General features: G+C 45.5%; 1 protein-coding gene across 1 annotated transcript in view; it reads left to right on the top strand.

Moving 5' to 3' along the window:
* LOC121002787 (C-Jun-amino-terminal kinase-interacting protein 3-like) overlaps nucleotides 1-26,595 on the top strand; it is a 153,148-nt gene that overhangs the window by 59,540 nt on the left and 67,013 nt on the right. The window contains exons 9-15 of the mRNA XM_040434332.1: nucleotides 1,261-1,315; nucleotides 5,348-5,500; nucleotides 7,882-7,933; nucleotides 10,321-10,451; nucleotides 18,460-18,513; nucleotides 21,772-21,948; nucleotides 25,346-25,475. Coding sequence (XP_040290266.1) covers nucleotides 1,261-1,315; nucleotides 5,348-5,500; nucleotides 7,882-7,933; nucleotides 10,321-10,451; nucleotides 18,460-18,513; nucleotides 21,772-21,948; nucleotides 25,346-25,475 — 752 coding nt within the window. The remainder of the gene's footprint in view (nucleotides 1-1,260; nucleotides 1,316-5,347; nucleotides 5,501-7,881; nucleotides 7,934-10,320; nucleotides 10,452-18,459; nucleotides 18,514-21,771; nucleotides 21,949-25,345; nucleotides 25,476-26,595) is intronic.

The raw sequence follows: 26,595 nt of genomic DNA on the forward strand, positions 1-26,595 counted from the left end.
ACAGTATACTCCTCTATATACAGTGCACCCATCGTATACAGCATACTGCTCTATATACAATGCACCCATCTATATACAGGACACCCCCCTATATACAGGATATCCCTTCATATACAGGACACCCCCTTTCTATACAGTGCACTAGTTGGACATGTATTTTAGTTAATTAAGCAAGAAAAAAACACAATTGACATTATAATCAATAATCATCCATAAAGTTGAAATATTCAAGATGATTTTTTTCACCCAAAATCTCCCAGGCCTATTTCCCTGTTATCCCGGGTGAGCGTCTGGGGCCCCCCAATCTATATATGCAGATATATATGCTGCGCACAGAGGACACACCGGAGACGCTTGTACACAGATAACACTCACCTGTAGACATACACAATAGCACTAACATGTCTGCCTACCCCCTATTACATGGACAGATACAGTAGGTTGGTGATAACAATTTATCTATTGGCCCTTATTGCCTGCAGCAGTCATCTTTAGTATGTGGGTGATATCGGTGATATAATCGTTGATCCCCTTACGGCTTCCTCGTTTGTCGGGTGATTGGCGGCACATTTACACAGAGCAGTGATACGGTGTGAGCGTTCTTTGTTCCCGATTGTCGGTCCGTGTAAAAGGCCTTTAATTGTAGCCCTCTTAAAAAGTGCCTCAAATACAATGTTAGTGTGCCTCTGAATTCACTACCTGCCAGGGCGTGTGCCAATACACAGTGACTTACTGCCCCTCCTCGCACACAAAGCTAAATCAAGAGACTGCGGTTAACGCAGAACAGAAATGCTGCTGTGAGGGCAAAGTGTGGCAGTAAAAGGTTTGCACATTGGGCTCTATGCTTTACCCACTGTATGGCCACCATATGTCCGCTCACATATCGGATCATACTGTTCTATGTATGCTTGTGTATAAATGCTGATTGTACTGACATCTAGTGGTCAATGTGAGAAATTGATGATGAGATTTCACTATTGTAGGAATCAGCAACCTCCAGCACTCCAGCTGTTCTGAAACTACAACTCCCAGAATCCTCCTTTCACTTCTATGAGAGTTACAAGAACAGTCAAATAGGTGTGCATGCTGGGAGTTGTAGTTTCACAGCAGCTGGGCTGACGAAGGTTGCCGATCCATGCACCATTGACTTTTACATTGACAGCTGTAACAAAACCAAAACCAAACCTATAATAGCCTGCATTACATTTCCAGCAGTTCCTGGACTCATAATACTTTCTTTTTCTCTATTTCTTTTTCCAGGTGGTAATCCTGTTGATGCTTTGATAATGGAGAATGCCCAGCTGAGAGATGCACAGTAAGCTTAATAAATATGATCATTTTATTCCCAGCATTTCTGTTTTTATCATATGTTCACTTTTTTTATGTAAAAAATACCTTATATTTTAGCTTTTTAAAAAATGATTTGCATCGAGATTTTGCAAGTAGTTTGTCGAAAACAGTCTCGATCTCAAATTGGATTGATTAAAAGAGTAGAAAAACATGGCTGCTTTCTCCAAAAACAGTGCCAATCCTGACCACAAATTGTGTATGGTATTGCAACTCAGCCCGTTCTAATAGCTGTATCTCACAGCTGCATACACTGAGCAAACATATAAACGCAACACTTTCGGTTTTGCTCCCTTTTTGCATGAGCTGAACTCAAAGATCTGAAACATTTTCTACATACACAAAAGATCCATTACTCTCAAATATTCTTCACAAATCTGTCTAAATCTGTGTTACTGAGCACTTCTCCATTGCCGAAATAATCCATCCCACTGCACAGGTGTGACACATCAAGGTGCTAATTACACAGCATAAATATTGCACAGGTGTGCCTTAGACTGCCCACAATAAAAGGCCCCTCTGAAATGTGCACAGTTTTGCCTTATTGGGGGCGGGTCAGAAAACCAGTCAGTATCTGGTGTGGTCACCATTTGCCTCACTTGCCTCATGCAGTGCAATACATCTCTGTCGCATAGAGTTGATCAGGTTGTTGATTGTGGCCTGTGGAATGTTGGTCCACTCCTCTTCAATAGCTGTGCGAAGTTGCAGAATATTGGCAGGAACTGGAACACACTGTCGTATACGCTGATCCAGAGCATCCCAAACATGCTCAATGGGTGACATGTCTGGAGAGTATGCTGGCCATGCAAGAACTGGGATGTTTTCAGCTTCCAGGAATTGTGTCCAGATTCTTGCAATATGGGGCTGTGCATTATCATGCTGCAACATGAGGTGATGGTCGTGGATGAATGGCACAACAATGGGCCTCAGGATCTCGTCACAGTATCTCTGTGCATTCAAAATGCCATCAATATAATGCACCTGTGTTCGTTGTCTATAACATACTCCTGCCCATACCATAACCCGACCGCCACCATGGGCCACTCAATCCACAACGTTAATGTCAGCAAACCGCTCACCCACACGATGCCACACACGCTGTCTGCCATCTGCTCTGAACAGTGAAAACTGTGACTCATCCGTGAACAGAACGCCTCTCCAACTGCCAGACGCCATCGAATGTGAGCACTTGCCCACTCAAGTCGGTTACAACGACGAACTGCAGTCAGGTCCAGACCCCGATGAGGATGACGAGCATGCAGATTAGCTTCCCTGAGACGTTTTCTGATAGTCTGTTAGTTTGTACAGAAATTCTTTGGTTATGCAAACCTATTGTTGCTGCTGCTGTCCGGGTGGCTGGTCTCAGACTCATGGAGGTGAACATGCTGGATGTGGAGGTCCTGGGCTGGTGTGGTTACACGTGGTCTGCGGTTGTGAGACTGGTTGGATGTACTGCCAAATTCTCTGAAACGCCTTTGGAGATTGCTTATGGTAGAAAATGAATATTCATTGCACGGGCAACAGCTCTGGTAAACATTCCTGCAGTCAGCATGCCAATTGCACGCTCCCTCAAACGTTGCGACATCTGTGGCATTGTGCTGTGTGATCAAACTGCACATTTCAGAGTGACCTTTCATTGTGGGCAGTCTAAGGCACACCTGTGCAATAGTCATGCTGTTTAATCAGCACCTTGATATGCCACACCTGTGAGGTGGGATGGATTATCTCGGCAAAGGAGAAGTGATCACTAACACAGATTTAGACAGATTTGTGAACAATATTTGAGAGTAATGGGTCTTTTGTGTATGTAGAAAATTTTTCAGATCTTTGAGTTCAGCTCATGCAAAATGGGAGCAAAACCGAAAGTGTCGCGTTTATATTTTTGTTCAGTGGGTGTGTGTATATATATATATATATATATAGATATATATATATATATCTTTATATATATATATATTACACACACAGTGCTGACCATAATTATTCATACCCCTGGCAAATTTTGACTTAAAGTTACTTTTATTCAACCAGCAAGTAATTTTTTGACGGGAAATGACATAGGTGTCTCCCAAAAGATAATAAGACGATGTACAAGAGGCATTATTGTGGGAAAAAAACATTTCTTAATTTTTATTTACATGTGGGCAAAAAGTGTCCAGTCCAAAATTATTCATACCCTTCACAAACTGTCACAGTCTGTGGGAAAATCAAAAGTTCTATACCATTCCAAATAGTCCAAGCTGTTCTAAAGCATCCTAATTACCCTGATTAATTAGGAACAGCTGTTTTAATCAACTCAACAGGTGAAAAACAGCAGCTCTCTGCAGTTGGTTTGTTGACAGTCATGGCTAAGACCAAGGAGCTCAGTGAGGACCTGCGACTGCGCATTGTGGCTGCTCACAAGTCAGGAAAGAACTACAAGGCCATTTCTGATGTTTTCAAGTTCCAGTGGCTACAGTGCAAAGTATTATTAAAAAATACAAGAGGTGAAAAAGAATACAAGTATCACCACCAAGGCCATCCTGGTGAATCTGGGCTCTACTGGTGGCAATGTCTCAAGGCAGACATTCCAACAGACACTGCACACTGCTGGGTTCCACGGATGCAGACCAAGGAGGACGCCACTTCTCCAGATAAGGCACACAAAAGCTCGCTTGGCCTTTGCAAAAGCTCATTTGGACAAAGAAGAAGACTTCTGGTCTTCTGTGTTATGGTCAGATGTTTGGTCACAATGATGTTTCCTTCATTTGGCGTAAAAAAGGAGAAGCCTTCAACCCAAAGAACACCATCCCCACTGTCAAACATGGTGGTGGGAACCTAATGCTTTGGGGGTGTTTTTCAGCCAATGGACCAGGGAACCTAATCACAGTAAACAGCACCATGAAAAAAGAGCAATACATGAGGATTCTCAACGACAACATCAGGCAGTCTGCAGAGAAACTTGGCCTTGGGCACCAGTGGACATTTCCGCATGACAATTACCCAAAACACACAGCAAAAGTGGTGAAGAAATGGTTAGCAGACAACAACATTAACGTTTTGGAGTGGCCCAGCCAGAGTCCAGACTTGGAGAATCTGTGGAGGAAGATAAAGATCAGGGTGATGGCAAGAAGACCCTCCAACCTGAAAGATTTGGAGCTCATTGCTAAAGATGAATGGGTAAAAATACCTGTGGAGACATGCAAAAAGCTGGTCTGCAATTAAAGGAAGCGTTTAATTGCTGTAATAGCCAATAAAGGCTTTTCTATTGATTATTGAGAAGGGTATGAATAATTTTGGACTGGACACTTTTTGCTCAAATGTAAATAAATGCTGAGAAATGTTTTTTTTCCACAATAATGCCTCTTGTACATCGTCTTATTATCTTTTGGTAGACACCTATGTCATTTCCCGTAAAAAAATTACTTGCTGGTTGAATAAAAGTAACTTTAAGTCAAAATTTGCCAGGTGTATGAATAATTATGGGCAGCACTGTGTGTGTATGTGTGTGTGTGTATATATATATATATATATATATATATATATTTGTATCACCTAGCGCTGTGAGCTTGGTCTACTCCCCAGCCTTAGCTATGAAGGGTTAAATAGCCCCTCCCCTTTAGCTGTCTGTGATCCTCTAGTATGGAAGAGAGGAGACAGTCCGTGTGATAACTGGCTGCTGAAAGAGAGGAAAAAATCTTCCTCTTTTACCTGCACATGACCCCAGGCAGATGATATCATGGACTTCTGTGCATGTTATCAATTCTCCTTTACCCATGAATCAAAATCTACAATAAAAAAGGGACGTTTTGGGGAGCGTTTTTCCAATTTTGATTTAACTTCTGGGGGGGGTTAAAATGTAACATAACTGACACATTACTTATGGCATCTGTCCTTATACATAGTTTCCCCCTTTAATTGATTTATCTAGCATGGGAATAAAGAATATTGGCAGTCAGGGATGGCAATCATGTTGTGACAGAAATATTCAGTTTTCTCTACATCTTAATTTTTTCCACAGGACTGAAGTTGATATGGCTAGGAAGAGTCTCATTGCGAGGGTGGAGGAGCTGACGGCAGAGCGAGAGGCTCTGAAAAGCGAGATCGACACTGTAATGCAAAATCTGTCTCGTTGTGAGTCCAAGTTACGAGAGACGGAGCAGGATTTGCAGATGTGAGTGTGTAACAGTAGTTTTATCAAAGTGCGGTTCTAGTAAATCCCTGGGAGGACACCGTGTGGTCAGCCAGACTATTACCGAGAGGTACTGGCTTGTCCAAAATTTCAATGTAGACATTCCATTCATCAGAGAAAACATTTTATGATCATTATTTTGCCAAGAATGACTCAAGCATTCATGCAGCTTAACAATAAGCGTTTGGCTCACCTATGGTGAGGTCAGATGTTTTTGAATTTAATTCTTGTCTTCGGGCATATATTCAGGAGCTGAGGTTTTTCCGAGCGCCTCAATAGAAAATATTAATCTCACACACTGAAGATGCTTTTCTTTCGAGAGACCTAACACAGTTACATAGGTCGGAAAAAGGCACGAGTCTTCAATCTTTTATTCTGCAGTGGCGTGGGGAAGAAATTCCATCCCCACTCCAAATATAACAGAATAAATCCCTGGATCAACCCCTTATCTCAGCAATGTTAGGGAAGCTCCCAGTGTGTGCATTACATTTACACATAGTCTCCATTCACCTGACAGAGGCCAAAAGAGGGTCCATTTGCCCTCCATGGGGCAGTATATGTCAGTGTATTTTTATTGTTGTCCAGCCTTTAGTAAGTGATGGCCTATCCTCAGGCCATCACTAGCTGATCAGCAGACGCCTGACACCTTGAACCCCCAACAATCAGCTGTTCGGTGCGGTGTCGACAGTGGAGGAGCTACACAGCACAATCAACATTTCAATGGAGGAAGCTCGCTACTAAAGTGCAATGCTGACTGTGCTGTGTATGTAGCTCTGGTGCAGAGCTTACACCAAACCCCTTTAATAGAATAACACAGTAGACTACACCGTACAGAGACATCCCACAAAAAAGGTATACATCGGGAACATATTCCTTTGACCTACAGTTCACTATGAATCCACCCTTATGCAGATACTTCATAGTGTTATTGTTTTAAAAAAAAAAATAACCTGCCCGTTTCAAACTTGCGTAATGGTCTTGTCTCGCTGCTCTTTTCCTCCAGCTCTATGTAGATCACTGTATCAGCCTTGGATAGATATGTACAAGAAAAGTCACCAATTTAACATAGGGCTCCATACAGCTGAGAATCTGCGACTATATTCACAGATGATTGGCTGTCAGTCATTCGTGCCTCCATTTTCTGTCTGTCTGTCCGTTTTTAACGGCCGTTTTGCATCCATTTTGAGTCGTGATGATTTTCATTGGGGTTTAAGTTAAAGCTCCAACACCTGCAGTGCCCTCAGTATATATATTATGCCCCCCATAGGGTCTCCAGTATAAATAATGCACCCCTTTGTGCCCCCAGCACAGATAATTCCCCCCTTAGTGCCTCCCAGTAGTTATAATAGCTCCCAGGTTGTGCCCCAGTATTGATATTGGCCCCCAGTTGTGCCTCCAAGCATATATAATGGCCCACAGTTGTGCCCCTATATATATCTATATCTGTCTATATTGACCCCCATATATAATGCCCCTGGCTCCCCCCCCCCACTAGTGCCAACATTAAAAAAAAAAAATAAAAAGGAACACGCGGGGACACTTGCTCCTCAAACCCTCGCTCTTCACTGGATGCAGCAGGACCTGACGTAATGTGACGTCACGCCACTGGGAGCGCGGATCTTGCTGCATTCCGTGGATCAGTGGATGAGGTGTTTTTTTAAATGTTAAATTTTTTTTATTTCAACTCCTGAAAGACCCTTGTGGCTGTTTTTTAACAACCATTAGACAGGTGTACGCTTGTCAATACATCCATAAAAAATGGGCCCATTGATTTCAATGGGGTCCGCTGGTCGTGAAAGCGGCCACAAATAGGACATAAAAAAAAAAAGCCCATGTGAATGTCCCCATAGACTGTAATCGGCTCTGAAAACAGCCGTGGGACGGCCATTACAAAAATAGTGTAGACTAATAGGCTTCAGTGTTAATTCTTCTCTCTTCGGACTGTAATCCACCTTTCCCTATAGTGATATTCCCATCTTGGACATCGATATGCCATATTAGTCTGATGGAGGTCCCACCTCTTCTACCGAGGACTCGCCGGCCACCCTTCCACTTATTCTGTGCCTAATTGCGGTGAACGCCGGCGTATGCCCGATTGTCTCCATTCTTTTTTATGGGTGTTACAGAGCCCTCCCCCCTTTTTAAGCCGTCACAGTGTGCCCCCTCCTAGCAGTGCCACCCACAATGTGCACTCTGTGCAGTGCAAAAGAGACAATTAGAAAGTAGAAGATACAGTATCACCCGCCAAAGGACATATCGTAAATTGCAGATATTTTGGGTTTATAAGTCAGGATGTCGACTTAGTAGGATTCATTTTCAATTTAAATGCTGTTGGTGTTAAGTGGGTGTTTCTTCATTTTAAGGACTCGCACTGAACTGGATGAAGCAAGGAAGTTATGCAGAGAGGATACTGAGGTACGTTCATCAAACTGGTAATCCTCTGGATAGGTCATCAGTATCTGATCGGTGGTAGTGTGACACCTGGGACCCCTGCCAATCAGCTGTCTGAGAAGGCAGCGTACTTACATTAGTGCTGCGGCCTTCTCTCCGCTTTTCCAAGGCCATGTGGTTGAATTGAATGGGGCTGAGCGCTTTACAATGTACGGCACTGAAGGCCGAGGCAATCAGAGGAGCGCCACTGCTTTCTCAAACAGCTAATCAGCAGGGGTCCCGGGTGTCAGACCCCCACTGATCAGATACTGATGACCTATCAGTATAAAAGTCTGGGAAAACCCTTTTAATGCAGTTTCCAGAAATGTCTAAAATAAGACTGCTAACCTCACCCTATACCCTGTAAAGCGCACATGCAGAAACATTTTCTATTGATAATGGCACCATTTGGGGGCACATATCATATATTTTGTTGCTTCTGTTTATTATATTTATTATTACTTTTGGGGGGGGGGGAGGGGTTAAAGATTAAAAAAAAAGCATTTCCGCCATTGATTTCTGGGGTTATTGTTTTTACAGTTTTCTGCATGTGGTATAAGAACATGATAACTTTACGCCCTGGGCTGTATGATCACAGCGATACCACATGTATAGTTTTGGTTTCACTACTTTTGGCAATAAAAACAAGATTGAAGAATGAATTTTTCTGTCGCTCTGTATCAGGACCCATAACACTTTTATTTTTTCCATCAGCTGAGCTGTATGAGGGCTTATTCTTTCCAATTTATTTTTTATTTTTTACAATTTTTCTAGTCTTACTATATGGGATTTGAACTTGTGATTGGTCACTTCTGAAATACACTGCAATAACCCGGGCTTTAGTGCAGGAGCTCAGCTGTCATTAAACAGCTTAGAATCCATTACAACCCACATGGGCCATCAGTTCAGGGCTTATTCTCTCCTGCTTGCTAAAACACTGTGCTTTTGTACAAGGTTCCTTGAAAAAAAAAAAGGAAAATACTGAAAAACATTTTATAAATAAACTCTTAAATGCCATTAATAATTTATAATGGCTCATTTTGTCTAGGGGACAATCAGTAAAGGAAGTAAAATGGCCGCTGTCAGATTTATGAGCATGAAATGCATCCTCCTAATGACAGGTGAGGAGCGTCATTAGAAAGCACCTCAGCTTGTGAGTATGAGGTGAGGTGAACTCTGTCCTGAAGCACACGGTTGTCATCTACACATAATATTGTGCTGCAGAGACCGAAGTTTACATAGGGCTCTGTATTCCCACAATGGCCGTCCTGCAGTGTAATTAGGAGGACGGTGTCCATGTCCAGGAATCAGAAAGCAGCCATTTTAACTCCTTCACTGATTATCCCCTAGACCAAACGAGCCATTATAAATAATGAAAGGCATTTAAGAGTTTATTTATAATAACATGTTTTTTCACTATTTTCTTTTATCTTTTCCGGAGAACCACTAACTGCTGCGATGAAAAGGTATAGTGTCTGAATCTGTCACCAATATTTTGCCTAAATAACTAATGCTAAGGTGAGGTTGTGCTCAAACATGGTTTAAAACATACCTTTGGTATCTTTATGTGCATTTCTGATTGCAAGAAAATGAAGTTTGTACTTTATGCAAATGAGGCACAGTGTCCAGCAGGGCGTTTCCAATCAAGTCTGCCTCTTTAAAGAACCCATGCCCTCCTCTTCCCCACTTCCAGTACCTCCCACGTGGTGCGCCCCTATCTCTATGCGACGTTGCCTTTTCACTGTGTCCTCATCCTGCGCAGACTGGCAGTCTACCTGGGTCTGCACACCACAGCACATAGTGTGGGCATCGGCCTGACTGTAGTATATACCTTGCATTCGCAGCGTTGCTGACTTCACTGTGGTACCACTGTTATGGTAATTCCACTTCTGGCTTTCCCGCAGAGACGAAGCCAGCAGTGCTGCGCATGCTCAATAATACAGTAAGGCCGATAGCCACACTATGTGCTGTGGTGTACAGGGTCAGGCAGGCTGCCAGTCTGTGCCTGCGCAGTAGAGAGGCAGTGTCACAGACAGAGGGGTAGGCATCGGTGACCGTGCTGAGTTAGGCGTTCACGGGAGAGGTATTGGGATTTGGGAAAAGGTGGGCTTTTTGAAGAAGGGGACTTGCTCTCTTTCAGAGACTGAAAGGGCACTTTGTGCCTCATTTGCATATAGTAAAAACAAAATTTTCTTGCAATCAGAAATGCACATAAAGATAGCAAAGGCATGTGTAAACAGTGTTTGAATACCTTAGCATTCATTATATCTGCAAAATATTGGTAGCAGATTCCCTTCAGGGGGTTAACTGACTTAGATGTCTCCACAATGAATTTGGGTGGTGATGCTGCCTGTACCATTCTGTCCTCAAAGGTGGACATTCCAGCTGCCCAGAGAAAACGGTTCACCAGAGCAGAAATGGCGCGTGTGCTGATGGAAAGAAACCAGTACAAGGAGAAACTTATCGAACTTCAGGATGCAATACGCAGAACTGAAATGTTGAGGTCAGTGTTACAAAGAAACCGACATGGGAGAATATTGATCTTAAGTTTAAAGGGAATGTTTTACCAAGGTTTTTTTAATCAAATGAAACCAGATACTGACACATTTTTTATTTTTTATTTTTTTTTACCCGTTTTTCTAGTCTTATTGTAAACAATGTTCAATTCTATTTCCTGCACATGATTATGGGGATGGCCATCTTGTCCTTTATACCTTGAGTCATCCAATTTACATAAAACATTAGCTTCTTATTTTGTATTTAACGGCTATGTACACCTTTGGAGGCAAATTTATTTTTATTATTGCACTGCACTAATTTTGAGCTAAAAATCTATTTTTCACTTGGTCTTTATTAAAAATATGGAGCCCTTTTTTGTGTACATAGCTGAGATGCTCTAGAAACAGCCTCTGGATTTTCTCTTTTCCATCAGTTGGGGAGCCGAGGGCTCCTTATCTCTGATCCGTATGACCTTATAAACACACATTAAAGTTCAATCTTTAGCTTAGAGCTCATGCACACAACGGTATGCCCTCCGAAACATATGGTCCGTGAGCGGGCCATATGTCCCGAAGCGGCATACATCGTGCGCACGGGAGCGCACAGCATCTTAGGTTACTATGATGCTGTGCGCATCGTGCTGCCCGCGGGGCTATTGTCCAGCACACATATGATATTATAAGTGCGGAACAATACCCCCGCGGGCGGTCTGATGCGCACAGCATCATAGTAACCTAAGATGCTGTGCGCTCCCGTGCGCACAATGTATGCCGCTCCGGGACATATGGCCCTCTCACGGACTGTATGTCTCGGAGGGCATATGATCGTGTGCATGAGCCCTTACTCATAAGAATGTGGCTTAACCCCTTAGTGACCAGCCTGTTTTTGGCCTTACTGACCAAGCGTTTTTTCTTCCTTTTTTCATAGTCGCATTCCAAGAGCTATAACTTTATTTTTCCATCTATATAGGTGTATTAAGGCTTGCTTTTTGCGGGAAAAGTTGTAGTTTTTAATGGCACCATTTTGGGGCACACGTAACTTTCTGATTAACTTTTATGAACTATTTCTGGGAGGGAGATGGGAAAAACAGCAATTCTGCCACTGTGTTTTTACATTATAAATTTTACGGCGTTCATCTTTCGGTATAAATAATATAATATCTTTGTTCTCTGGGTCAGTACAATTACAGTGATACCAAATACATATAGTTTTTTTTTACATTTTACTACTTTTTTTGCAGTAAAACCCATTTTTTTAAAAGGAAAAAAATGTTTTTGCATCTCTGCTTCCCAAGACCCATAACTTTTTTCTTTTTCTTTTTATGGACTTGTGTGAGTGCTTGATTTTTGCGGGACAACTTATATTTTTCATTGGTTTCATTTTGAAGTAAATGATGCTTTTTGATCACTTGTTATAAATTTTTTTTTGGTGGCCACTAAGAATAGATTAGCAATTCTGTCATTTTTTTTGTTAATTTTTTATTTTTACGGCGTTCACTGTAGGGGATAATTTATGTGATATTTATGTAGTCTAGGTCGTTACGGATGCGGCAATACAAAACATGTGGGGGAGCTTTTTTTTAATTTTCTCGCACAGTTTCCTTGGGGGACACAGAAGACCTTGGGTATAGCTCATCTCCCTAGGAGGCGTGACACTAAGTGAAGACTGTTAAGCCCCTCCTCCACAGCTATACCCTCAGCCTGGAGAGAGAGACTGCCAGTTTTTGCTTAGTGTCCAAGGAGGCAAGACACTCCCTGCTCTGCAGGGCTGATTTCTCCTTGTTTCAATTTTAGATTTTTACTTTTTTATTTTCTTTTTGTTCCAGATCATCAGGGATAACAGAGTCGCACTAGACCTCTCTGTTCTCCCGGGGTTGAGCTGCGCCAGTGCCGGTCATCCGCACTGCTGCCTCCCCCACAGAAGGCAAGGTGGATCAGGGCAGCCCAGCTCCCCTACATCCCGCCAGCGCAAGGGTCGCCCGCACGCCAAGTCCCTCTCCCAGCGTCCTGCCACTACGGTGCCAGTACCTGAAGGGGCGACCCTGCTGGAACGGACCGAGGGTGAAGACGACTATGGTGAGAGAGAGGCTTCTCCAGCCCTACGTCCCCGTCCCCCCCGGTCTCCTGCGTGCCTGACCCTATACTGGGCCTATGGACCCTTCTGTCCCTGCTAGACCTAGGCTGGCCCCTGGGCTGTCGCAGGGCGACATTCTGCTCCCTCTCTCCTGGCCTCCAGGACATTGGCACCCTTGTTCCTACAAGAGGAATGCCTAGGGAGCTGCGGAGGTCCGCAACTAGCTGCCCCTGACGGAGGGGTTATGCAGGCGTCCCACCCTCACAGACCCGGTCTCAGGGTCCCCCTCCCTCTTACCGGCCACTACTTCAGGGCCAGAGGGCCCGCGCCTTGCTGCCACTGACCCTCCCTACTCTCACGGGCACCGGTCCAGGGGAAAGGTGGTTGTAGCTGCCGGCCATATGGAGCGCTGTTCTAGGCAGGGGCCCGCTCCAGGGGTGAAATGGCTGCCGGGTGCAGGGTCCTCACTTCCGGACAGCTGGGTGGGCACCGCGGCCTGCAAATGAGCGCTTCAACAGCCCCGGCCGACCGTCGGAACATTCCGGTCGGCCGGGCGCCGCAAAACTTGTGTTCCACTTAAAGGCCGCGATCCCGCTCTATCCGGGTCCCCGGCTCGCGGGGTGGGCACCCGCGGCCGGTATGTGCCGCTCCGTAGGCCCGGCTGGTACTTTAAGTACTGTGCGGCCCCGGTCAACCGGGCGCCGCTAAAAATTTAGGCCCCGGCTCTTCCGGCCCGCGGGGTGGGCACCCGCGGCCGGTATGTGCCGCTCCGTAGGCCGGCCGGTACTTTAAATACTGTGCGGCCCCGGTCAGCCGGGCGCCGCTAAAAATTTAGGCCCCAGCTTCACGGCCTACTAGGCCGCAAAATTCAGGCCTCTGTTGGAGGGGGCTGGAACTTCTCCAGGCGCGAATTCTTCCCGCCTGGAGGTTCCCCCGCCCCCAGAGGATCGCAGTGCCGCCCCCCAGGCCGGATCCCTGTTAACCCTTTGGGTACAGGCCGGCTTCCGATGGGCCTGTATGGGTGGATCTGTGCCCTGTAGGTGGCCCCCCTTTTATTTTATTTTTTTCTGCCTCAGTGAGGCTGTGTGTTAAAAAAAAAAATTATTTATTATATATATGACTTGTGGGCTGCGCAGGACGCTGCAGCCTCATCTCAGAGTGCTGCCTGTATACATGCCCCCCTTCCATAGGCGGCATGGTGTCGCGCTCCCCGGCTGCGGCGCTGCCAGGGTCTTTTTTCCCCTTCTAGGCGGTTTCTTGCCCTCTCCGCGCTACGGCGCTGGTCAAGTGCATGCCTTTTCTGTAGGCAACATTCGTCACCCTCTCCAGTTATGGTGCCTGCCATGTGCAGGACCCCCCCTCCTGGGCGGGATACTGCACTCTCCCTAACTGCGGGTTGGCCTTGTGCATGATCCCCCTTTCATTGGCGGCCTACTGCAGTTTCTCCGGATACAATGCTGGCCATGTGCACGACCCCCTTCCATAGGTGGAACACGGCACTCTCACTGGATTCGCTGCCTGCCATAGGCATGACTCCCTTCTGTGGACGGCATTCGGCACTCTCACTGGATTCACTGCCAGCCATGTGCATGACCACCTTACATAGGCGGTATGATGTACTCTCATTGGATTCACTGCCGGCCTTGGGCATGCCTCCTTCCCGGGTGGCGGCATACATACACTCCCTCGGTCGGTGGTTGTTCTCTCGCCGGTACATTGTTGGCCATGTGCATGACCCCTATACATAGCGGGGTGCTTGCACTCTCTCTGGATCCGCGGCCGGCCATATACATGACCCTCTTCCGTGGGCGGTGTACGCACTCTCACTGGATTCGCTGCCGGCCATGGGCATGCCTCCTTCAGGTGGCATACACACATTCTCACTGACTGCTCGCATTCTCCCTGGATGCGATGCTGGCCATGTGCATGACCCCCCCCCCCCCCCCTTCCTTTTCTGGGCGGCATACTACACTCTCACCAGATACGTTGCTGGCCTTGAGCATGGCCTCTAACATGGGTGGAACGCTTGCGCTCCCATTGGATACGGTGCTGGCCTTGTGCGTGACCACCCCTCATTCCATGGGTGGAATTTTGCACGCTCACAAGATTCAAGGCTGTCCTTGTATGTGCTGTACTGGACTTGCACATGTTCCCCTTCATTGGCGGAGTAGTTACACTCTCACGAAATTTCGGGTTGGGTGAATTGTTGCACACTCACTTAATGCTAAGATAGCCCTGTGCATGCCCCCCTTTTTCACTAGGTGGACCTCCTGCGTTCCTGCTGGATACTGTGTGGCCATGTGCATGGCGCCTTTCTGGGCGAAGTATGGTATGCCCTACTTCTCTGACGTAGGTACGGCCTTGGGCATCACCCCCTTTTTGGGGCAGGCCTTTGCATTCTTGCCCACTGCAGCTTGCCAGGTACATTTCCCCCCTTTTTCAGGGCGGTCAGTTTGCGTTCCATCGCATACCATACTAGTCTTGTGCATAACTCCTTTCAGTTTGTACTCCCGTAGATACTGTGGCACTCTGTGGCTGGCCCTCTTCGCTGAGTGATATTTTTGCAGTGAGCGGACGTTCTTGTGCGTTGTTTCCTTCTCGTCCCGTAGGTGGGTTGGCCTTCTCACTGCTTACGGGGCTACTCGTACGTATGCCTCCTTTCCTCCTGCGACATACTTTTTCTCTTGGGATACAATGATTGCCGCAAGCCTTGCGCTATTCTCTAAGGAGATCATTCTGTCCATCTGTGTAAGCCTAAGGTGTTGTCCAATAAATAACAAATGAATACCTTATATTTAAGTAGACGGGCTCTACTGTTCGCTACTGCACAGAGCTGGGTGGTACTCATTCATTTCGTTGGCCCATTTGTCCTTCCGCGGCATTGTTTCCCTGTGCTAGTGGTCGCATGGTCGAGAGCGCTGTCTGCAGCGCCCTTCGCATTTTATGTTGGCTCTGGCGGGACTATGGTCCCCTCGCCTAATACCATTTCCTCTTCTTCGGGTGCAGTGTGGTATGATTCTTTCCGGATTGGCGCCCTCGGTGCTTCAGTCTGATCTGCTACCAGGTTCGGGCCGCTCTTCTTGGGAAGGTCACCCAACTTCTCTTGGGTGCTCGCTTATACAGGTCCGGGGGACCTCCACCTTGGGTTCTTCAGGGTATTCGCCTTCTGCGAGGCGGTGAACCGGGCGTCTCTGTGTAGCGGTGTTCTGCTTTTGAGCTGTCCTATGGCCTCTCTGTTGCCCACTCCCCCTTTCGGTTGGAGGGTGTTATACCGGCCTCTGTCTCGCCTGCCTTTTCTCGCCGGCTCTGTTTGGCTCCCACTCGGTACAGATCATTCCGATGTGGCGTCTGTTCCGGCCACGCTTCAGAGGCTGTTCCTTCACTGCCCTTCCCTCTGGGGAGAGCATGGTTGTTTATGTGGATGGTTCTGGTGTTCCTTTTGAGTCTCCCTTGTCCACACTGGCTGTACTAGCTGTGTGCCTAGTTACCGGGTCTACCGTTTTCTGTCCTCCCGCTGGGTGCAGATTGCGTTTTTTCCATTCTAGGCAATGTTTCTGCTTTGGATTCACCTTCTCGGTAACTTGGGAGGACTACCATTTGGTCAGGATTGTCTTTAGATCTCCCACACCGGAACTGTAGTCCGTCTTCCTGTGGTGGCTACATTGGCTTCGGCTTTAGCCTGTCTTGTCCTGGCGGTTGCTGGGCGGACCCTTCGGTTCCTGTCCGTTTGTCCTTCTGCTTCCCCACTCTGGGGGGATACGGGACAACCTTGCTCGGGGGCCGACGGGATCAGTCTACCGACTGTTCTACCCGTGTTACTGGTCTGCGCCTGATCATTGGGTTTTCACCCGCTTGCCCAGGCGACTCTAGGGGCTCGCTAGTGTTCGCTTCTAGCCGAGTTTTTCGTCCAGGATCTGTGGTAGGACTTAGGGCTTTACCTGGGGTTCTGTGGGAAGCTGGGCGTTCCCCCACTCTGCCTTTCTCCATGGTTCTGTCTTTCTCCAGTCCGGCCTGGACCTGGGGCTGGGACTCTGTTGTTTGAAGTATCAAGTGTCATTCCTGTCCTTCCTCTTTCAGCGTTCCCCGACCCTCTGGGCCTGTCAGGAACTTCTTCCATGGAGCGGCTCTTGGGTTCCTTTGTACTGTCCTCCGGTACCGTCCTGGGAACTACATACGGGGCTCTTGGCGCTCCAATTTTTCCTTGGAGCCGTTACAGAAGTTCCCTCTACTCCTTCTGTCCTGTACAGTTGGGTTTCTGTAGCCATCGTGTCTCTGATGGGTGCCTGAGTGGCGGCCCTTCTTGTTCCGAGCCTTCTGTCTTCCCCCAGGACAGGGCTGTTCTCCATTCCGTCTCTTCCTTCCTTCTGAAGGTGGTGTTTGTCTTTCATTTCATTGAGGCAGTCGTCCTCCCCTTCCCACCCCAGGGAACGGACACTTCACCGATTTGGACGTTGTTTGGGCCTTGCAGTTTTTACTTGGAGATCTCCGACTCTTGTCGACGTTCGGTGTGTTTCCAGGAGGTCCGCGCAAAGGGTTGACGGCCTCCAGGGTGGCTTTCCTCCGCTTTCTCAGAGTGGCTCTTGTTGTGGTTGCCGCACCAAGGGCAGGGTTCTGCTTTTGGTGTCACCATTCATTTGGCCAGAGTTGTCGGTTTTTTCCTGGGCCGGAGGCATTAGGCTTCGGCCATGCATTTGTGCAAGGCGGTCACTGGTCTTCCTTGCACACCTTACCGAGTTCTACAGGGTGCATACTCGGGCTTCGGCGTATGCTGTTTTGGGCCGCCTGGTCTGCAGGCGGCGGTTTTTTGATGCCTTCGGGTGCTTCGCCTTGGTGCTGTGGTCCCTCCCCCTTTGGACTGCTTTTGAACGTCCCAAGGTCTTCTGTGTCCCCCAAGGAAACTGGGCGAGAAAACGAGATTTTTGTATAACTTACCAGTAAAATCTCTTTCTCGCTCTTTCCTTGGGGGACACAGCACCCACCCATTCTTTGTTCTTCTCTGACTGTTTCCGAGTTTGTTTTACCCTTTGGGTAGTTGGCTTGTTGGTTCCAATTTTTGGACTTTGCCTTTTCTCACTACTTGGACACGCAACTGGCAGTCTCTCTCTCCAGGCTGAGGGTATAGCTGTGGAGGAGGGGCTTAACAGTCTTCACTTAGTGTCACGCCTCCTAGGGAGATGAGCTATACCCAAGGTCTTCTGTGTCCCCCAAGGAAAGAGCGAGAAAGAGATTTTACTGGTAAGTTATACAAAAATCTTGTTTTTTTGTCATTTTTCATGACTTACAGTAATAGTCCCAGCCTTCACACACATCGGCACCCTGCGTTCGCATTTGCGGGGTGCCGATGGGAGACAGAGGGAGTCTGCTTCCTCTGTCAGCACTTTACATACGGCGGGCGCCTTTGCCCACGGCATGTAAAGTGTGAAACAGCCAGCATCGGCACTCCTGCCGGTTTGGGCTGTTAAAGCAGGGCCGCGGCTCTCATGTGAAAAAGCGGCGGCTCAGCCTAAGGCCCCTTAGTGTCCGCAGTAAAAACATGTATGGGTGGTCACTGAAGGGTTAAATAAGTGTTTATGACCTCTCAGTATTTTAGAGATAAGGCTTATTAGATGACCGGCACAAAATGAAAGGGAAAGTACCAGTCACACAGTTAGAAAAACAGTTAACCTATTGTAACAGAATGGCTCAATGTTTTTAATAAAGACCATTTGAAAATAAGTTTTTTAGCCAAAAATGAGTAAAATGCAATCATAAACAAAAATTGCCTCCAAAGGTGTACATAGCCTTTAAAGGCCATGGCTGCTTGTAATCCAGGAGCCGCTTAGGATTTCATGGTGTACATAGCCTTTAAAGCAATGACTTATGTGAAAATATAGGTTAATGATATTTGTGCTTTTATGACTATTATTTCACGAGATATTATTTTTGTTATTTTTTTGCAGGGCTTCCAAGGAGGTCCAAGATGTACAGATGAAAAAGTCTTCCTTCTGGAAGGTGTAAGTGTACCGGTCTTTAACATAGCTTTAGGCTACTTTCACACTAGTGTTTTTGCTGGATCCGTCATGGTTTAGCAAAAACGCTTCCATTACTGATAATACAACCGTCTGCATCCATTATGAACGGGTCCGGTTGTATTATTTTTAACATCATGAAAGTCAATGGGGAACGGATCCATTTTCTATTGTGTCTGAGAAAACGGATCCATTGTAGGTCGTGTTGTCTTTCTCCGCATCCCCTGACGGAAAGAAAACCACAGCTTGCTGCAGTTTGCTCTCCGGTATGGGAACGCAACCAAATGGAACAGAATACATTTTGGAGAATTCCAGTCTGTTAATTTCCGTTTTGTCCCCATTGAATAGTGTAAAAGTAGCCTTAGAAATCAAAATTATATGTATAAAGTTTGGGGCTCATTTACTATGCTGAAATATGCCTAAATTAGGCGTATTTCAGGTGCAAATATCTGCAACTTCACCCCGCTCACGCCAGGTCTAAAATAGTGGCCGGGGAAGGGGATGGGCCAGCAGGCCTGTCTCATTCACCAATTTCTAATGTATGTATGTAGGAGTATCGGGCCCTTTTTATTTGGTGCCCTTTTCCAAGCTGATCCGGTGTGCGGCCATGCATGCACACCAGACATGGCCGTACACCGGATCAGCTTGAAAAAGGGAACCAAATAAACGGCCCGATACGTTGCACTGATGTATATTTGATACCACTGGTGCTGAAAAAAATACCTGAAATGAACTAACTAAAAGAAGCAATCAAAAAAACTCATTGGTGTGCTGTCTCCTACATTGATACAAAAGTATATCTGGTGACCCTGGTGGAGGGAGACCAACCTGGGGACACGCACCCAATAAAGCTACTTGGGAGAGTGCTGTGGTCAGCTCTGTGTTCCACATTCTCAATTTTCTATGCCTGTTTTAGGTGTAGAAAATGGTCTAAATGTAAGACCGCTAGGAAGAAGTCTTACATTTAGACTGGCGCTGGATGCGCCAAAGTTATGTAGAGGCCTGCGTCTCTTCATAACGTCGTCTGATCCAAAGCCAGATATTGGGGTTATTAAGACCGGGGACTTCTCTGATGTAGACGTTCTCTTTCCTCATCTTCTCCATTCGGCCCAGACTGCCTTGATGACATCTTTCAGCTGTGTCTTGTTTCTGCAGAGTCTGGCACACGTACATCTTAGATTCCTCAGTTTTACATCATCCTCCCCCTCCTGGTGCCCCGACATTGTAATTCTGCTTCTACTCCAAATACTGTGTCTCCAATGCACCCAATTTACTATGCAGAAAATATACTGCCATATAGCTAGTCCCCCCAGTGCTCCCAGACTGCCCTTAGTAGTAATAGTGACACTTACAGTACGCTCAATAGCGATAATGCCCTCCATAATAGTTTGGGCATTTTGGGACGTAGCCAATAGCAATTATCTTTATTTATTTTTAATATGGGAATTTTAACATGCGATCACCTGACTTTATCAGATATTTAAGGTGCGGTATATCCTGCTACATATAATGTCTGAGGTATGAATTTGTCTTTAAGAATTGCGTCGAACCCTGTAGCCCAGACAGATGTTCTCCAGATGGTTCAGCTTAGAAGTACAACTCGGCTTCTTAACTGCAGACCGCCGGCAGATCAAGGCTGTGGACATTGTGATTCCAATAATAGAGATTTTATTTTATCTTGTAATGATAGGAATTGTAATGGAATTTTGTAGGTAGTTTTAAGTTTCTATAGGTTTTTTGTGATGTCAAATGGAAATTAGACAGTTTTTCCACGGGGTTAAGGCCCATGTGAATGAGTACATTCTCTGTTCAGTGCTGAAAATATTTTGGCACTGTCTGCTGTTCAACAAGCATGAGGTATATGATAACTTAGCATATATTAACTCTATCGCTTGGCAACGTAACAAACCGCATAGGTGAGTGAAGTGTATATTAAGCTTTCATTTATTTACACAGTGAGGCTGGTTACAGCTTGTGTGCTGTTTGCATTTTAGCATTTGCTCATCTTCGTCCCACGTTAAGTTGCCCTTTAGTTCATTCCAGGTTAATATTTTTGCTCTTAGATAATTTTCTGATGTCGATAAACCATCTCCATTACTCACTCATTCCCTTATTTACTGATCAACCTGAGGCGTACTAATGGCACCAGCCAGGAGATGGAAATACATTTGATATTTTGATGAAAAATGCTACAGTGTTATGTGGGATATGTTGGGCTGCATGTGAACAGTCTGCTCTTGAAGTTTACGTACGGTATAAGCATTTAAGCTATTTTAACAAGAGCCAAGACGGCTAGAAGACTGGGTCAAAAGATCTCTAAAATGGTTGGACTTGTAGGGTGTTCCTGATATGCAGTGATTGATTTACCACCTACCAAAAATAGTCCAAGGAAGGACAACCGGTGAATCAGCGACATGCTCATTGACATGCCTAGATAATGAAGGCTAGCTTGTCTGGCCCCATCCCACAAATTGCGAGTTAATGGCTACGATAGAAATGTGTCAGAACGCAGAGTGCATCACAACTTTGCTGTTTATGGGTCTGTAGCTGCAGACCAGTGCCAATGGTGAACCCTCTCCACTGCCCTAAGCAGGTACAGAGGGCATCAGAGTTGGACCGTGGAGGCAATGGAAAAAATAGATTTGGTCTGATAGTTTTAATTTTCGTCATGTGGACAGCCTGGTGCATGCTCATCACTTACCTGGGGAACAGATGGCACCAGACTGCACTATGAGAAGGAGGCAAGCTGACAGGAGCAATTTGATGTTCTTGGCAATGTGGCTGTGCTGTCTACCAAAACATGGTTGGAGACCATGTACACCCCTTCACGCCAACAGTATTCCTTAATGGCAAGTGAGCACTTTCAGCAGGGTAATGCGTTCTGCCGTACGGCAAAAATTGTTCAGCACTCCTTTGAGGAACATGACGTAGAGTTCATGGTGTTGAGTTGCTGGAAAAACAAGTCCGATCCACAGAGAACTTGCTTCTAACATCTCCGTTCCAGATACAAGACACCTTCAGAAGGCTTGTGTGCTCAATGCCACACTGGGTCAGAGCTGTTTTGATAGCATGAGGGGAGGTCTACAGGTGGTTTTTGAAGACATAATTAATATATTTACTTATTTTTATTTATTTGAAAAGCTATTTTGATTCATTTTTTATATGTAAATGCTTGCTGTGTGTTCTACTAAATGTTTCACCTGACTATAGTGGCATTTTTAAAATCTTGCTTTATTTGTACAGATTTGACAGACTATTTAGTTCTTCTACTGGACCACAAGGGAGAGCAGTAACACCACCACCAACGCCTTCTCCAGTACTTATCCGAGCCAAGTCTTCTGCTGCTATAATGTATTCTACTGATGGAAACAGTGTTACACGAAATCAGTCTGTGAATTTATATGCTCCTAATACCTCCGAGTGAGTGGCTTGCTCTCGTCTTCTTAAACAGTTGTGTAAAGGGGTTGCCCACTTTCTGACTACTGTTGACCAATGTGGATGTCAGATGTCTACATGGCACTTACTATTGTAGCCTTTATTGATATTAGGTGCTGTTTGCTATATTTCATAAGCCATGTCCCCTTGTTAGGCAAATCTTCTGTGCGGTCCACATAGAGGCCCTGTCTATAGAGAATAGTATAAATATGCAGCACACGGAATATTCTTTGCAATTTAAAGGTAATTTTATTTAGTGATTTTCACAATAAGAGCTCCATGATCCAGTTTATAGGAAACCATAGAGCAAAATGACATTTTGGCCTATATTTTCCTTACACCCTCACACAGGATTCCTCCTATACTCTCCCTTCCACCACTTTTCCTCTATATATTGGCCTTTATCCTCACTATGTATATAATCAATTGTGTATATATATCCATATTGAATACTTCATTTATCACAAAGGGTTCAGATACCTCATTATAGATGTGCTATTATTTTCCTATAGAAACTCTGAGCTGCTGAAGAAGGTCCCTATGTACCGAAATGTCCGTCTCATATATGGATAGTGGTTACACAGTTTTTTATTTCCTATAAACTGGATGATGAAGTTCTTATTGTGAAAATCACTAAATAAAATTACTGTGAGCCGCATATTTATACTATTGGTGGATGACCGTTGGGTCTTTGCTGGCACCTGGAAGAGTAAAACAGTGTGCGGTACTCCATTCTCTAATATACTGCCCATAGAGTGACTCCTCTATTCAAAAACTCTGCACTTAGCTCCCAACTGTGCAAGTGCAGATAGCAGGCATAGTCCAGTGGGGGAGATTTATCAAACTGGTGTAAAGTAGAACTGGCTTAGTTGCTCATAACAACCAGTCAGATTCCACCTTTCATTTTCCAAAGGAGCTGTGAAAAATGAAAGGTGGAATCTGATTGGTTGCTATGGGCAACTAAGCCAGTTCTATTTTTACACCAGTTTGATAAATTTCCCCCAGTGTATCTGAATGGAGGAGACCTCACATGGAGGTGATGTGCCTGGTCACATGTCCCTCTATCAGCGGTGATTTTATGGACAAGACCTATGTGTGGACAACACAAAAGACTTGGCAAACAAGGGGGTGTACCTTATTAAATTATAAAAAATAGCACAGAATTTCAACAAAGACTGTATTAGTAAGTGCAATATAATCATCGTCAAACACATTGGTCAACAGTAACCAGAGGGTGGCCAGCCCCAATAATCATAAAACACTACTAGTAATTTCACTGACATGTGACAAGGCATGTAGGGGTTATGCTGTATCACAGATGAGCCTGGTGGCATTCGGTATTCTACAGCACACTTATGTCACATTACCTAGCACTGGAAATTTGTACTGCATGCAATTCTTTCTTAAAGGGAACGTGTAAGAAGATGCTCTGTGTTTTCCCCACACTGCCTCTACAAGTAGCGTATTTTTTGCTTTATAAGATGCACCCGGTGATAAGACGCACCCCAGGTTTAAGAGGAGAAAAATATATTTTTCATCAGACCTCATATCAGACCCCCATAAATATCAGGACATCAGATCAGACCCCCATAAATATCAGGACGTCAGATCAGGCCCCCATATCAGGACATCACACCTGACCCCTTTATCAGGACATCACATCAGCCCTCCATGTCAGAACCCCATCAGAACTCAGATCAGCCCACAATGTCAGACCCCCATCAGACCTCAGATCAGACTTTAATGTTAGATCCCCATCAGACCTCAGATCAGCCCACAATGTCAGACCCCCATCAGACCTCAGATCAGCCCACATTGTCAGACCCCCATCAGACCTCAGATCAGACTTCAATGTTAGATCCCCATCAGACCTCAGATCAGCCCTCATTGTCAGACCCCTATCAGATCTCAGATCAGCCCTCGATCAGATTAGAATAAAAACATCCTTTTACCTATCCTGCGCCTCGGGTCCTCTTCACCTCCGGCAGAAGTTGCGCTCCCCTGTCTTCCCGGCCTGAGCTGCTCTGTGACCTGACTGCATGCAGCGTCAGGTCATAGTGCGCGCACTGCGTCTTGACGCTGTATGCGGTCAGGACAGTGAAGTGCCGCTTCCAGAAAAGAAGACTGGGGAGGGTGAGTACTACAGAGATCGCCAGTACACGCTAGGACGAAATCTTGCACAAGCGCCATTGTTGTTCATTACAAGATGGGACAATATAACCTTCTCTGTTACTCTGATCTCAAACTGGTGACAGATAACTTGAGCAAGACGCTGGGTGACTTACTCGAACTGATCCAGCCATTTTGGGTTAGTTGAGCTGTATTGTACACTGCCCCCGTCCACTGATTGCTATAGGAGGAGACCTGTCAATCGGGGCAAAGAGATAGAACTGCTGGAAGCTCATGAATCTGAGGACTCCCTAGCTCTTGCTCAGTATTGAACGGACTCCAGTTCTCGTCTCACGCTGGAGAGGTTGCTTACAGATTTTAGCAAAATTCACTGGGTTAGTTTAAGTAAGTGACCTAGTGTTTTACTCAAGGTAAGTGTCACCAGTTTATGCTGCACTCACATCAGCATAAATCTGGTAGCAGGTTCTCTATAAGATAGAACCACTGACGTCTATATTTTATTGGTAATCCTCTAAACTATGGCTTCTCACCCTTGAGAACATGACATCTTGTCATATGGCAATATATATTTTTTTAACATGTTTTGGCCCTGATGAGAAGCCTTTCTATGAACTGGCATGCACGTAAGGAGCATAGATGGCACAGGCTCGGGACCTAGCCTGCACCATCAATAGCAAGTGTCAGCTGAAGCCTACAGCTACAGGTAACTCAGATCATGCTCCCTCTGTCACCCCATGGCCCTGTCTTCTCCCAACGACATGATGAGTTACTATGGCAGCTGGGGACCCAAGAATGAGCCGTTGGATCTACCATCTGTGTAAGGGTCCATTCACACGTCCGTATGTGTTTTGCGGATCCGCAAAACACAGACATCAGCAAAGTGAGTTCCGCATTTTGCGGCCTGCACATTGCCGGCACTCTCATAGAAAATGCCTTTTCTTATCCGCTATTTTTTGGCGGATCCGCAAAGGATGCGGACAGCACATTGAAAATAAATGGGTCCGCACCTGTTCCGCAAAATTGCGGAATGGATGCGGACCCTTTTTGCGGACGTGTGAATGGACCCTTAACCTAATAGACTATGCCCCCAAGGCAGATTCTAATGAGATGCCTGTCATCATTACCCTGACAGGCCTGATTCACTTCAATGCAGGTGTTTTGCAGTGTATTATACACATGTATATTATTGTGAACTTCTGATCAGTTTAGTCTGAAAAAAATACCACTGGTTTTATGTTTGTCTTTTCTTCAGTGACGTTGACTCTTTGTCATTACGAGGAAAGAAACAAGAACATTATCGTCAGATTCGTTCTCATATCTGGAGTGAGCACGGGAGAGCACAGATTCATGGCTGGAGTCTTCCTCTTGCTTTAAAGAACAGGGTAAGCGAATGGGGGAAAGTTACCTGCACTGGTATTTTAACAAAACTGCCCCTACTTACCACTGTACCAAGATATTGCCATTTACTAATATTGCCGTACTACTGTTCCAACAATTTCAGTCTTTCAGTACTGACTCTACAAATAACTGGGCCTTTCAAACTTGTGACAGGAGATCCAATTTTTAACCAGTTCCCGGCCGCCCATAGGATATAAACGTCCTATGGGCGGTTGTTTATCTCTAAATGGACGTTCTAAAACGTCCATTCAGAGATGGCAGCTGCACGCTAATCGTGCAGCTGCCAAGCGGGGAGCCTGCTATCAGGGACAGCAGGGCAACCCATAGGGAAGGCAGGGACATTTCCCAGGTGTCCCTGCCTTCTAGATCGCTGTATACACAGCGCTCAGCGAGCACTGTGTATACAGATATGCACTTCCTGTCCCGGCCCGGTGGTCATGTGATCGCCGGGGTCGGGAGAGTGCAGGAGCTGTCGGGTCTTCTGAAGACCTCAATCAGCCCTGCACTGAGGCTGTACAGCATTGTATTCTGCTGTACAGCCTCTCTGGGGGCTGTATTTCCCCTGTAACTGGGGCTACTATGTCAGCCACAGTTACAGGAGAAATCAATAGTGAAAAAAAAAAAATGGAGTTAAATGTCCCCCAGAGGTCTTGTATGACCTTATGGGGGCCGCAAAGTGTAAAAAAAAAAAAGTATACATATTAGGTATCGCTGTGTCCGTAACAACCAGCTCTATAAAAATATCACATGACCTAACCCCTCATGTGAACACCGTAATAAAAATAAAATAAAAACTGTGCCAAAAAAGCCATTTTTTGTAATCTAACATCACATAAAGTGCAACACCAAGCGAACAAAAATGCGTATGCCCCCCAAAATAGTACCAATCAAACCGTCACCTCATACCGCTAAAAATAAGACCCTAACTAAGACAATCGGTCAAAAATTAAACAAGCTATGGCTCTCAGACTATGGAGACACTAAAACATGATTTATTTTTTTGTTTCAAAAATACTATTATTATGTAAAAATTAAATAAATAAGAAAAAGTATACATATTTGGTATTGCCACGTCCGTAACGATCTACATTATAAAAATGTCAA

Source organism: Bufo bufo, chromosome 1 (genome assembly GCF_905171765.1).
Source record: "Bufo bufo chromosome 1, aBufBuf1.1, whole genome shotgun sequence".
NCBI lineage: Eukaryota > Metazoa > Chordata > Amphibia > Anura > Bufonidae > Bufo > Bufo bufo.